Source organism: Diorhabda sublineata, chromosome 3, assembly GCF_026230105.1.
Source record: "Diorhabda sublineata isolate icDioSubl1.1 chromosome 3, icDioSubl1.1, whole genome shotgun sequence".
Classification (NCBI taxonomy): Eukaryota; Metazoa; Arthropoda; class Insecta; order Coleoptera; family Chrysomelidae; genus Diorhabda; species Diorhabda sublineata.
Window position 1 is genome coordinate 11,097,873 of NC_079476.1, and position 15,753 is coordinate 11,113,625.

General features: G+C 29.7%; 1 protein-coding gene across 1 annotated transcript in view; it reads left to right on the forward strand.

The window, feature by feature from the left end:
- Positions 1-14,643, forward strand: part of LOC130441274 (probable inactive serine/threonine-protein kinase scy2) — a 34,627-nt gene extending 19,984 nt beyond the window's left edge. The window contains exon 4 of the mRNA XM_056774874.1: positions 14,569-14,643. Within this exon, the coding sequence (XP_056630852.1) occupies positions 14,569-14,643 (75 nt within the window). The remainder of the gene's footprint in view (positions 1-14,568) is intronic.
- The last annotated feature ends 1,110 nt before the right edge of the window (positions 14,644-15,753 follow it).

The window sequence follows — 15,753 nt, forward strand, 5'->3', positions numbered from 1 at the left end:
AAATAATATGTTTTTCGTTTATAGCGTAGTTCATAATAGATTTTTTCATACCGCTCTTTTCTCGACTTCGCTTCTTTGTTTGTTTTTCAGTGATTCTGCAATCTAGTGATTAAATCTCCATTATGTTGATTAAACACTTTAAATCCTTTTCAAACGTGAAACACTCACTTGAAATAAATGTAGTTTTAGTTCCTGATATTCTATTTTGGTTAACAAAGCTCACCTTCTACCACAATAATCATTTCTAATTATAATTTTGAGGCTTGATATTAATCTTTTTACATTTGGCATTCGATATATTTGATATGTTTAGGATAAGTTTTACTTTGAAACGAATTTAACTAACGTATTGAAAGAAAAGCAAGTTCTAAAATTTATTTTAATGTGGTTCTTGTTTATTGTCATTAATGAAAATTTCAATTTTTAATAATAAATTCAAAGACTTTAGTGACAAGTGCTTCCTGCTCACACAGTTATAACCACTAGAAAAAAAATTCTTTTATTTAGATTCTGGATCAGATTCTGTGAAATTTGTTGACGAGTCTTCGTAAACATTTACCAATATGATTACAGACATGCTCCATTAAAATGGATGATATTTTCAATCAAGATGTCCTTGATGTTGTCCTCGACTACTCGTTTTAAAATCAAGCTGTGATATAAAGTGTAAAAAATTAGTCACATTTGTAAAGCGGTGGTCTTGTAGCCCTGTTTCTAGAAGATAATCTAGCATTCATCTATAGATTAAATTTATTTCCTGGTTGGATCTTTCATATGAGAATATCGGCGACTATTGTTACATACAGAAACACAAACTACCCTAACGATCGTTGATTGTTTAGTCCATCTAAAAACATTATGTAATATTTTACAAGTGCGCACTTCGAATTCAAACACTTCGTTTCACCTGGAACACTAGTGAATAAATATTATTATCAACCAATTCAACCTCAGATACACAAGCTTCTGTAGAAAGGTCATCCAGACCATTATTAATAACTATACTGACTCTAGTAACATTTTTTTAAATTAATCTTCGTATAACTTATTTTGAGATTATTCATTAAAATACAGCCGTGCCTGAATGTACTAGTCAAACTTTTACCACTCTATTCAAATTTCTGGAAAAGACATAACTCGCTTTTCTACTCATGAGTACATTAGCCACCATAGCAGAGATTACATATTAATCTACATACGTACAACATATCTCATTTACTTGCCAGGTATCCCCATAAATCCCCGACAACATTCATTTCAATTTTCATTAGAGTTATAAATATTTTTTGTAGCTTCCAGGTCAAATGAGGTCGTTGGCGTAAGTGGGTTACTTGCATTAAATTAGTGATAAAATTCCGACGCATTCGCGTTGAATTTTCACCTGTAGTTTATTCCGGCCTTCCCTTTTATCAGAATCGGAGTAAGAACTATCGCCCTTCTCAAAAATAGTTATATAAAAGATGTATGAAGTAGAATAGGCGTAAATCAAAACTTAAAAGCATATACAAACATCTAGATAAGGTAAAGTGAATTTATACACACACTGGCTCTTACTTTCTTATTTTATTGATACACTTACACTAGACACAATAATAATTAACTTATGACTACTTAATAATAATTAGATATTCACTACTTTTATCATTTATTCAAATTTACCTGTTACTTTCCACTATTTCGTTTCGTTCACTATTACTTAGAATTATAAACTGTCTCTAGCTGCTGAACAAGTTCGAATTTATATACAAACGAAGTTCTCGCGCGATTCTAGAAAATAAACAAACGAACAAATAAATGAAAAGGCCTTTTTAAAAATTGGTTCAAAATCAATATAAGCAAATGCCGCTGTGATGAAAACATTTAAACAAAAACAGTATCATAGACGTTGGCATTGCGTGAGCCAGCGTATTCGCGTAATTTCGACTCTTCAATTATAACCGGCTTCACAGTCCATGTCGTAGACGACGACTTCGTAATCGATTTTGTCGGTTTGTCTTGAGTTGAATAAAATTCTAGAATAATGTTACTGACGAATTCGAGTTATTCTTATGTTACGAAACGGCAACTCCATGTTTCCACAATTTTCTTTTTCATTTTAGTAAATCCCAATTCGACACTTCTAAAGAATTTATTCAATGACGCTGATAATTCACTCATGCAAAGATGCTAAATAAACTTCCCAAGTTTTATAATAATTCCGATTGTCTAAGAACAGAATTTTCACATATTTTTTATTCTAATTCGATCACTTACTTATTTTTGGATAACAGATAGTAGTCAGCCGTCTATTGCAATATTATGGACTGAGGACTAAAATTTTAACAAAATTCGAATGTTTTTACTAAGAATCCAACTAACAGCCGCATTTTGTAACTTTAATTTTCTCCAAAAAATAAAATTCACGATACCACGCTGTTTTAAATTAATTGAACGGCTCCATACGAAATGCTTCTTCAGAAATATGCCAACCTGCTAAAAAGCTTGGCCACCCATGTTTTAGATTGATTTCTGTCCCATATTTTAGATTGATTTCTTTCTCACATTCGTTGTAGGTAGTGGTAAACAAGTATGACAAATTTGAGACGAATCATAATGACTCTTCTCTATGGCAATATCGTAATCCAAAGACATTCAATGTTAATTCTTTACACTGTGTTTGGCTCATTATTCCACGAATATATACATTCAATATCCTATTAATTATTTATCATGCTATAACTATTCGAACATCTCAGTTGAATTCAGTATTATTAAATATAATTACCAAGGTTTATATACCATTCCCATTTTTCCCACGTAAATATTTCAATACTGAAATCCATCTCATATTTTGTCAGAAAAATAGAAAAGTTATCTCACGGTTCCGTTCAACTTAAATTGGGATCATTTTTGTTATTGGGCGCGATTCGCTCCTGTTTTTTTACTCTTTTTCCTCAAGCTATAATAAATTTATTCATATTCGTGATTCCTCTGCTTAATGGTCATGCAAGTGAACTAAAGTTGAAAAATTGTTTTTGTAGGTACTCAAACGTATAACACAATATTTTTAACAACCTATTCAAACATAATTGTTAATTCAGATCGTTCTTTCATAAATTTCTTTAATTTTGTGATAAAAATAAATTATTTCGAGTTGGAATATATAGGAGATAAAAATAAAAACTATTGGAACAATTAAAACAGTCTTGTTTCACCTTTAATATTCACTACATATTATTTCATAGTTTAATGTCTTTCACTTATTGTATGGTTCTTTGTATTAGTTCTAGAGTTATTAGATTTTTTTCCACTACACTGAAGATTTTGTTCTTGTTCTTCTCTTCTTGGAATTCTCGGCATAGAGAATATCAAAAAAACATAATTTCAATTATAAAGATTCAAACATTCTTGGAACGGAATCTGATATAGGAAAAACAGAATTTTTAGAAATGATTCAATAATTTAAGTAAAATTCATAGAGAGCTCTATCTTGTAAATTCTAATAAAACTACAAATAATTTAATTGATGACTGCTACATATTTCTGAGATGTAAAAACTAAGGAAAAATTATTCTTGTTAAAACAAATTTCTTTTATGATTTTCTTTTTCTTTTGATAATCATGATGTAGGTGATGTAGTCAAAACGTCGGAATATTTATGTTTCAAGAATTATCAAAATAAATAAATAAACACTACTTTTATAACAGGAGTTTTAGAAACATGAAAATATATAAAAGGTCTAAGAAATAAGAAATTAAACTGAATTTATACATTTTTTTTAAATATAACCTAACAAAATCTTTTCTATTCTATTCGTTCTGTTCCCCAAATAAATAAAAAATACGAATTTACACGAAGACTATTATACAAAATGCTCAAAACAAAAGGAAATTGATAAAGATAACTGTAATTTTTTTCTGAACATAATAATAAAAGAGCAAAGTTGAAAAGATTTTTCTTTGTTTTTAATTAAAATACTGATTAACACATACTCGCAATTTTGTAAAATATAAAATGTTAAAACATTAGTTGACATTTATAGCTAAAATGATCCAAGATATGGAAATCAATTAAACTGTCTCACCTGGTCAAGTCAAAGTCATTGAGAAAGTAAATGAAACAATACTAAACGTAATTTATAATTAAGATACTATCCTAGAAGTTGTGATGAAAAATTTGTCCTTTTCTAAAAAAAATAGATATTTTTTAACTTGTTTAACATGACTTTATTTTATATCATATTTTGTTTTTAAAAATAGCATCACTTAATTAATTAATTGATTAATATCAATATTTGGGAAAAAACTAACTAATGTTTAATCAAAAGTATATCATAGATAAATATTAAGTACATTTTTTGGTAATCATAGGTATAGTAGATTCGACACTTTCATTTAAAAAAATATTTTTCTGAATTTTCCTTTACATAAATTAATATGCTTCTAAGACACAATGATATTTTTATATCTAATGCACATTTAGACAAGCAACAAAAGTCACCATTATACCACCATTCATTTTACTGTTAAATATATAGAGAAAGAACCCACGCTTGGTCAGCATTCGCAATCTCTATTCACCCTTTGCATAATAGCACAGCGAATAATTGAAAAACGGCATCATTTTTCACCATTCAACCGGGTATCCAACAGCCGGCGTATCACCATTGTTTCAATTTTCATTGTGTTCCCTTAAAAAGAAGCGCAGCATATTCACGTGATATTTGCAAAACGTTGACTGTCAGTTGTTCTTCAAGAAAACCATGAAAAGCATTCATAGACGTACAATTTCTTTAGTTGAAATGTTTTTTTGTAAAATATACGTTGTAAGGAAACGTTGATTCCTAGACTTCATTCGTTAAATTTTTGTACCATATTAAGCACTTAATAAATCACTAATTTTTAATAAAACACTAAATTTGAACTTATTCGTACTATCAATTTTTAATGTGATGTTGATGTTTGCTCCTAAATATATCGATAACTATAACTTCCTAATGCACACTTTTTAAGTAAAGTTTAAACCACAGTGGTCAGTTCAAACTACAGATATCATTTTTTTTCACGTTTTATAGATGACGTTTACTGACCAACTTCGGTTTAAACGTTACCTGCGGGCTGGGGGTAGTTTAAACTTCAGTTTAACATGAAAAGGAGGATCCTAACCTAACTTTTTCAAATTGTTTACATTTTTATGATATTATAAAATGATTGGAGATTTACACTTTATATTTGGTAAACTAGACGATGATGATGATGAAATTATTAACATTGTCAATACGCCGAGAAAACAAAAAGTTATTCGTTCTAGAGCAAATTTATAAAATGTTTCACTTATTTTGAAATTTGTTGTGATTCTATCAAAAACATGACCGTTTTTCTTATTTTCATCATTTAATTCCTTTGTCAACTACTCCCGATCTTTTCCCTTCTCGTTCCATGCAGTACTTCAGACAAATTGTACGATGTTTTTTGATCTTTGTTTATTTTTGTCTAGACAAGTTACAAATCAACTTTAATACAAATATCCGAAAAATGTTGGTTATATTTTCGCGCGACTGACAACTGACAGAAAAATGTCTGTTTATCTGTGACCTCTAAAATAGATAAATTTTGTTCATTTTTAGTTTAAACTAGAGTCCAAGGATATAGTTTAAACTTTAGTTTAATCTCAAGTTTTAACTTAGCCATTAAAAATGGCCCTAAATACTATATTCTTAACAACATCTTTTTTAATTACCATATTTTCTGATCATCTCTCAAGCTATTTATATTTGGATATTGTTTCTAAAGATGAATCATAACTATATGTTATCAGAATTTAACTAATAGCACTAGAATTAGAAATGTTCTCAACAATAAACACTTCCCCAATTGTTTAAATATATTGAGCTTCAGCTATCATGAGCTTGACATAATTTTGAATATATCTGCTACCTCTTAGTAATCATAAAAACCCACAGAGAAAACAGAAATAAGACAGGTAGTTAACAAGTATTAGGGTCTTATACACCTTCTATAATTCCTAATTGTTACTTGTTTGTGATTTTCAGTTCATTAGATATGATTCTAAGTTTAACTTAAATTTTAGAACCCGTTTTGGTAGTTAACTGAATCTGAAGTATAAACTAATAGTTATTGCAACTTATAACAAAGTAATACGCTTTCTATTAAAGCCCAAATGCTGAAATATGGACTGAGAGCTACCCACATTGTTAAACTTAAACTTTCTCTCTACAAAATAGAGGGTGCTGGTGACCAGTCAAATATTTGCACACTGCAAATTGTTGCAATGATTTTCTAGGGCGCAGATAATTCACAAAATACCATTACTCATCCCCTCACTCATAAGGGAGTGAAAATCAAATGATCACTTTCTAAAAATATTTGCAATATATATTCTTGGTCACCAATTGTCGTTTCGGCCAGTGCCAAAAATGGTTTTCATTCTCAAACAGTACAGAGTCGTGAGAACCTGTGAGAATATGATTTACCCTAAGAGTTGCTTTTTACGAATTGTTGTCTCAAGTTGTCGATTTTCCCGAAGGCAGAAACTATTTTCGCGGATAATCAGGTCGATAAAATCACGAACAATAACTAAAATGATATTTTAAAAATCTGTTGCAACAATTTTCATAGAATAACCATTTAATTTTCCCCCCTAATGTGTAATAAGTCATTTTCTCGAAGCTCTGTCGGCATTTCTAATGTTCAAAATTATATTCTGGCGCGCACCAATTAAATACGTCCTAGAAAATACGTTGTAACAATATGGAATGTGCAAATATTATAGCGTTTTCCGTCTTATAAGGAAAAATTAACTCCCCTCTTAGTGCCCCCTATTTTGCAGAAAAAAAGTTCTGTCGTTGAGGGGTCGCTCTGGGGGCCCTGCGGCTTTCGCGCCCTCGATGGGGGTTGGGGGTCTGGCACCCGAGAGTATATATTATCAGTATTTATGAGAATATACCTTTATTGGTATAATTTTCAACGAAAGGATAACGAAATCTGTTTAGTTTTAATAAACTGGAGTAAAATGTTGTATTGATTCAAATACTCAATTCAACCTCAAATATTATATCTAATTTGATCAAATGAAGTATATTAGAACTGTCAAAATTAATAGGGAAAGGCTGCAATTTGAATTTAGTGTTTTTTCAGAAATTGATAGTATTTTTCAAGTGCTAAATAGTTTTTTGGGAGTTTTTATCATGTTGTTATTATTTAATACTGATAATTATAATTAGTGGGATCAACCTGATACAACTATTACTTATTAACTATTTTTGAAAATATCAACAACGGCAACATTGAAACACATTTATTTTTTTGTTGATAATAGTCACTTTTTCATCATGTTCAACTGTAACTGATGAAAATCCTTCAAAACCCACACAAATTACCATAACACCAAACCTTGGTTGGTAGTGAGATTCCTAATGAGATGAAAACAAAAAAAAATATTACAGAATTCAACGACATGACAAAATATGGAAATATATAAATAGTAAATTTTTTATATAATAAGCTACAAAAAACGTTACTAAAATCCAATGAAAACATCTAATTAGTAATTATAAATTTAATTAATAAGGCTAATTAAGAGGGCAATCAAGAGAAATCAAGCTAATTACAAAGCAACATTTTACCATGTTTGAAATATTTAGTAGCTATTTAGTAGGCACGGTGCGGAAACGCCAAACGATAAAAATCAATATTTCGCTTACTGTTGACTGATTTTGTTTTCTGTGTTATAATCCTTCCTCATAAAAATTCTTCCATTATTCGATTGTTAATTATTTCGAAGACAAGCAAAGTGTAATAGGTATGATTCGGATGATAATTGTCATGCATGACATTTAGTGACTTTCTAAACACAGAGAGTTGTTTGTTGTAATTGCATTAGTAAATGGGATTTTTTCTTGTAATAGGATAGTTTGTTTCATAGTTCAAGTTCAAATACATTACCAAGATGAAAATTAACTATTCATAGCTCTCACATATTTCTATAATATATATGAGAAGTTATGGAAGTTTAATTCTGAAAATTATCTTACCAGTTTCTAATTATTGCGAAGGTACACCAAGTCGTTTTTAATGAGAAATGCTTATTCGTTAAACATGTTTTCATTTTCACCGAGACTGGTTTCAATAAATAATTAACATCATCTCTGTCCAGGAATAGAAAATTCTTATAGAAATTTGGATATTAATTATGCAATTCTATCATTAATCGATTATAGGCTTATTGATCATTTCTACACACTATCACCGAATATTCGGTGACACTATCTAGTCTTACACCCATTTCCGTTGAGATTTCCATCTGATTCGTTCGCGATTCAAACTTGTGAAAACAGTGAAAGTAGTGGAGATTTTATTTTGCTACATGTGACGTAATGAGACAAATAGTAAAACCTAACACGATAAATAACGGTAACTTGTGGATATACTTATAACAACAAATTTTAACATCTGCATTGGTTACAATAATGGTTACATATAAAAATGAAGCTCGCAAATCATTTTTATCCCATTTATAGTTCAACAAACGTATTGTTGCACTAGTAAAGTATCTAGTGGAACCACAACTTCACGTTTCTGGCATAAATATGTTGAAAAATGAAACTTTTTATATTGTAAATATCCATCGTCAACAGATATTATTTCAGCACATCCTACAATCTATAAACTTCATTCGACTCTGAGCTCTATTTTCTATTTAGCAAATAGAATATACAGGAATTTTAGGACTAGCAAGTTTACATATATATCTATATTTCAAGGAACTGTCATATAGTTGAAAGAAGGTCAAAAAAGCTCGTATTTACAATCAAACACAACCAAGCGTAAGATTTTATGCTGCGTTAATTGTACTTATAAACATACGGTGATCGTATTATTAGGAATATGTGGCATAGACATAAATCTTATTTATCATCTATTATCAATATTTTATTGACATCTTTAGTATTTATTTTATATGCACAAACATTAGAAAATACCTAAATCCATAGAAAACTACACATAATCTAAAATGTTAATATATAACTCGATAGATTTTGAATATATTCTTTTTTGAAGTTAAATTGATTTAGAACATATAGGAAGCTTTTTATGGAATCATTGATCGACAAACCGAAATTAAAATTTTTTTGGATATGTAGTAACCGTAATGAATCATTTATCAAGTCCTCAAGAAACCTATGCCAAATTATAGCATATGGCTATTGAGGAAGAGAGTTCCGGAATATTGTGGCATGCAGCAACGGAAAAAGAAATCATTTTTCAGATTAATCCAATTTATTGGGAATGGCCATTCCCATAATCAGGAAGATTATAGTAGGGAATAGTGGATCTATTATATTAAAATTTCAATCAATTTGAATCTGTAACGGACATCTAGGTTTACGTTGATTTCCATGAATGGTTATATGTATATATATATATATATATATATATATATATATATATATATATATATATATATATATATATATATATATATATTCAATTATATCCATTCACTTTTAGTGTCTTTCCAAGAAATTTCTTCTGTAGATTTGTATGTTTTGTCCATATTTGCCTAAAATAATAATTTATTGTAATTAATATCTCAAAATTGAAATAACCTCACACCACACTAACACAGGATCTAATAATGCATCGACCAGTCAGTGTGAAACTATTATTTAGGGGCACCAACCCACTACAGAAAATTACTAGAAATCGCTTAGAAATGGAGTCCATTCTATTCTAATAACGAAGCAGAAATAATACATTAAAATTTTAAAATAGTAAAATATTTCTACATCACTGTGACGAGTGAATTTATGGCGCTATTCGTTATGGAAGAAAATTCCGGATTCCCAAGATAGGATAGATATTTGATATTAACTATTACCCAATGTTGAATGTATTAATGAACATTTCAAAAAATTGAATTTGTAACCACAACCGGTTTAGGATTGATAAAGGTATCATTATGAAAATTATATTTTAAATCTAATAACAGTAAAATCTAATAGACCCAGGTAATTCATGTCACTCTTTTTTTATACGATAACCAGATTATGAAATTGAAGGCATTCATAGGAAGGTTTCGATTACAATAAGCAATACAACTGGTTTTAAATGTATATTCCCACATCACCGTAATTACCAATTTTATCACACAATTGGTAAAAAAACATACCAGTACAAAACAGCTTTCCCCAAATCATGTTTCTTTGCTATTAGAAGCTATTACTGCTCGAAGGTGTTTATTATTGCTATTCACATTTTTCAATTTCTGTATAATTGAAATGGATTTTAATCGTTTGTTTCTTATTGCATGAAAAATTATTCATACATAATGTGAATATGAAATGTTAAAGAATATAATTATTTATTGTGTTGTCTTGTTAAAAATAATTCCCACCCTAAAATAAAGCTTTTTACATATTATTATTAATTTAACTGGTACTTGCTCCATTATTCTCCTCATTGTTAACAACTTCTACAAGGGTAGTCGACTGAAGAAAATTATTCCCAATATTTTGTTTATTATTGGTTGATACCTCTATATATTCGTTGTGCTTCACACAAATCAAATAAGCTTCTGCATCGACCTGTAATGTAGCTGACATTATTCTCAAGCAATATCCTGTAAATTGATTTGCATTCTAGTTTAAAATAAGTAGAAACTTTTCTAGATACATTTCTCCTTTTGTGGAGAGCCTGTACTATATTTTATAAATAATGGTTTTTCATTGAAATCTTCTAGGCGCAATAACGCATATTTTTATAAAATAATCAATAATTACATCCTCAATGATAAATGTATGAGAGAATTTAGAATTTTTAGGTTTATTTACTGGAATTTATTGATAACTGCAAGTGATCTTGAAAGCAGCAGCGTGGAATTTTCCTAGAAATGCAACGAACTTGTTAAATATCAACAAACAGTCATAAAATCAAAAACTTCCATATATTATTAAATACAAATCTATTTCTTATAATTTTCATATATTTGTTGGAAAAATATCAGATTTTAATCGAAGTGAGATAAATTCTTGTTATATTTATTTTGTTTGTCAAAAAATTATTTTTTATACTCCTAAACGAACTATTTCATTATTTAACTTGCGGCTTTAATACAGTTATTAAAGAACTCATAAAATATATCATGTTGGCTCTAAATATGAAATCCACTGGGATGTCATTATGTCGGGTAAACATCAATATAAGCGTAAAAAAAGTAAACTGCAATAATATGAATTATTTAATTTCTGATTTCATGTGAATATTTATCCTATAGTGATTATTTAGATGGTTTTGGTGAAATCTCAAAAATTAAACCATTGTTTAATTAGAGAGAAAAAATTAAAACCAAGTAGACCAGGGTAGAAGCCTTTAAAACCTGTGAAAGAAGAAGAATTGTAGGATAAAACTCAATGGAAGAGGAGCATATAATAAAAATGAAAGAAAAAATTATTTCCAAGTAAAAACCGGTTTACCTCGTTTCCTGCAAAACTACAAGATCTACAACTTTTGTAATCATACTTTTTTAACATAACCTCAAAATTTTTGTGGAAAATTAAAGTTTTTGTTTTTTTATTTTTATCTGCCACAAAAAACATTTTTTTTTACGAAATTTGGTTAAAATTCATCTCTACATTCCCCAAACACACTGTAGACTATTTGATTGAAAATATTTATTTTTTCGCCTTATTTTGACTTAATATCGAAGAATCACCCTAATTTTCAATCAAATATTCTCTCGTTTAAAATCAGCTTTTTTTAAAATGTCGGTGAGTTTGGTGGTCGTTTAAATTTCTACTTTTTTTGTATAACAACGACTAACGTTTATTTCAAAACAGAAACGTGATTGAACAACATTCAGATTCCCAAACTGCCTACCATCTCGTCGGCACCTTCGTATTTGCAAGATATTTTTGTGGGAAGTAATTATAATGGTTCTTCATGAAACTCCATGGATAAGTATGCCGATACCACATTCACGCCTGGTCTTAGTTCCGGCCAGCGACATCTGATAGTCAAAAATAATTAAATGATTTAGTGACAAGTGGAACTTACTTGTCAAAGAAACGAAAATTAAAAGAAATGCCTTGTCTTTTACATTGTGTAAAACTCGTTATATGCCTATACTTATATCGATGGTTTAATACAGGAACTCGATATCTCGCATACTTCTTTTGAATGGGGCTTGTTCATATATTCATCAAAATATAGTTTAAAAGTTGTTTTATTACATAATGCAATTTCAAAAGCATCTATGCCAATCATGGAATACAACTTCTACAAACGGCAGATAATTTTAGTGAAAATTCATGAAGGTTTTATGTAACAGCTGGTTTCTTTATTTGTGGAAAAGTTGTGCAGTGAATAAAGACGATACCAGGCAAATTTGGCGGAAAGTGAGAATTTCAACAGAGACCTCAAAATGCTGAATAATTATTATTGTAGATCCAAAAATGCCTTTTTGCCACCGTTTTACGTTTCACATGTTCTAATGAAAAACTTCATGGAGACTATTAATAAATAGGTTAAAGCAATCAAATACCCAAGACAAACCTTAACCCAGTTATGTGACATCAACTTTAAGGAGGGTATTTTTGTTTTTGGCCCAAAATTTGAATGCAATGTACAAACAGCTAGTTAATTAACTTTTAGATTTCTGTGAATCGCTTTGCTGCCGAATGTCTTAACTCTCATTTTTCCTTAGAATTTGAGCAATGGACAGGGTAAAAGTTTCCACCAAGATATCAAAACAATAGAAATTCGGTACTAAGGACGATGATTAATTAATGGTGGTTAAATAGAAAAGATATAACCGCCAAAAAAAGGAAGAAGAAGACCAATTATACAAATATAGTCGGTTACACCACGTTAAAAAACATGTAGCCATTTTTTGAATGAATATTCAACATATCTGTTCTGTATGTGGCCTTCTTAACAGCTTTTTCTGAACATTTTTTTATTTAGATACGTTAATTCTAATGCAATATTCAGTTTTGTGTTAAGACAAGTAATTTTTGGCTTATAACGTTTTTATTGGTTTTTCATGTTTACTTTCTACCCCCCTACTCTTTTTAATTTTTCGATAAGAATGATCAGTGTAGACATCATAATTTGGTAATTTTAGGTGTTTTGCTATAAATTAAGGCATCTTTCGAATACATTGACTTTTGTAAGCAAATCGATTCTCACTTTTAAGGCTGCTGCTTACTATAATAGTTCTGTATGGTTCAGTTCAAATAGTAAAATGTAGAATTTGTAAGCGAAGTATGTCGAAAAACTTTTTTTTTATCAATATTATCTTCATTTTGACAACAGAGAAAATTACTATAAAGAAAAAAGGTTAAAAATAGAAAATATCCTTCAACTATTTACATTAAAACACATCTTCTCCGCAGTTCTTTACGAGAAGTGTGAAATATAAATTTATACATGCACTATTGATGATATACCGACTTTTTTTAAACGTGGTACTTATATCAATCAGACTTTGAGAAGTGTCAAAATAATCGTATTCAAAAAACTTTTCAGGCAGCCTAATAGTGCTCCTCATAGTTTTTAGAGATCAGTATTGGTCTTTTTAATGCTATCAACGTAAGTCTGGAACATGAAATTGAATATTAATAATAAGTATAAAATATTTGTAGAAGCTGCAATAAAACTTTTTTTACTAAATCCGAAATATACATAATAAATTTTCCAAAAAAACCAAAAGAATAGTAAGAAATAGAGACAATACGTTGTGTTCTCACACACAGAAAATATAAAAATATTTTTCAATGTAAAGAAGCAATGTTGAATATGTGGAAAATAAGTGTTCTCAAGATTTTTTCTTATGATAATTTTCACAACAATTCGAAAAATGAAGCTGCAACATCTTACTTGGTCAGGGCAATCTACGGCTCGCGAGCCACATGCTGCTCTTTGGATGTGAAACTACGGCTCTTTCCATCTCTTTTTTCGCCACCTTCCTCGTGAAACACGTCAAGAATTGCTTCATACGTGCATCTGTTTCGTGATTTTAAAAACAAACCAGGAAATTTGATAAAGAACACAGAGTTGCATATATCCGCTAAAACAGGATAGAATAGCTAAAATGTCTTCTAATGTAACATATTTGCAGGTGAAAGGTACACAACTTTCTTCTGTATTATCATTGGTATCGCAGAGTCATGCGGCATAAAAGTTACGGCACAGCTGCTAGTTTCGTTAGATATATTTAAATTAAATCGTTTCAATAGGAACAGATGGAGTCAGAAGTATGACATGAAAAAATAGAGGGACAACAACAATTTTCCAGAGCAAAATAAACCAAGAAGCGCTTTGTGCAAAAAGAAAATTGTTAATAACATCTTGTCAAAAGCACATCTTCAGTTTGATGAATTGTGATTGGAAATGGAGACTCAATATTCCGAGCTCATCATAATAAAATGCAATGGCTCTCCAAAGGTAAGGTGTTGAAAAATCTTACTTTGTGCTTAAATGAAATAAATACATTCATTTCTAAATGCAGAAAGCATTAAACACCTCGAATTAAAGAGCGACAAATGGTTGCAAAAATGTTACTTTAAGGTGGATATCACAGCCAAATTAAAAGATCCCAATCTAAAATTACAAGGAGAGGAAACCCATCCTATGTTTTGGTAGAATAATTGGTTTGTTTTAAAAAAAATTAATCATTTTTGCAGAAGATATTCAGAGCGGTAAATTATTTCATTTTCAGTTTTTAAAGCAATAACGTGGTAAAACCAGTGTAATTGTTGACACGAATTACTTCAGCACACATAAAAAATTAGAAGATAAATTTGTTGGCAGAATTGAGCAATTCAAAACCAACTATCCTTCATAGTAAATCTTCTTAAAAACACTACAAATGAATAAAAATATATTTTTTCTTCTGAAAACAATATTGGTTTTTTACCAAAAAACTTGAATCATGGGAGTATTATTTATTATGGGTAACAAAAAAATTTGTAGCTCTTTGAAAACTTTGAAATTTTGTGAATTGTTATTTTTGACTCTACAAAACCTTGCCGACCACTATACTAGGTTGTTTGAAATATATAGGATAATGATATTACAATTTCCCACAAACCTCAATTTTTTCAAAATTCCAATGTATCATATAATATGAATAGTTTATTATAATACAATCTAAACCCAATATATATCTTCTTCAGTTATCCTGTAAATTTCTTTTGCGGTACGTTTCTGTATGAATCTAAAAATTTTGTATTCTTCTGATGAATGCAATGGTGAGATGGAGAACGAGAACGGCATCTCGCTGGCACGGTCGACGTTGATAAATGACGGCAGCACAGCAACAAAAAGTCCAACTTATTCCGGACGCAGTGCTCTCTACTAAATTCTAGGTATGCCAATGCATACATGCATCAAGAATAGCAGACAGACATTGTAAGCCGACTTTCGATTTTATTTTTAAAATATGTTCGATTAATTCTCCGTATCATTGGAATGCTATGCGCTTAGTTAACAAATCTGAACGTCAACTAATATGACTAATTAATGTAGTGTCAAGCTGAATGAAATTTTCGTGGATTTCTTCGTTGGTTACAACAACTGAAAAATTATAATTATGTATTATGAATCATAAACCAAACCCATGGAAAAGAGATAAGTTAGGGCGCGGCTCTCAAAAATTCAACTCGATGTTGTTGAATTTAAAAAACGAGTAGCGATCTCGTATCGTTAACCAATTTTCTTGTCACTTTTCATCAAATGTAGTTAGTAACAAAA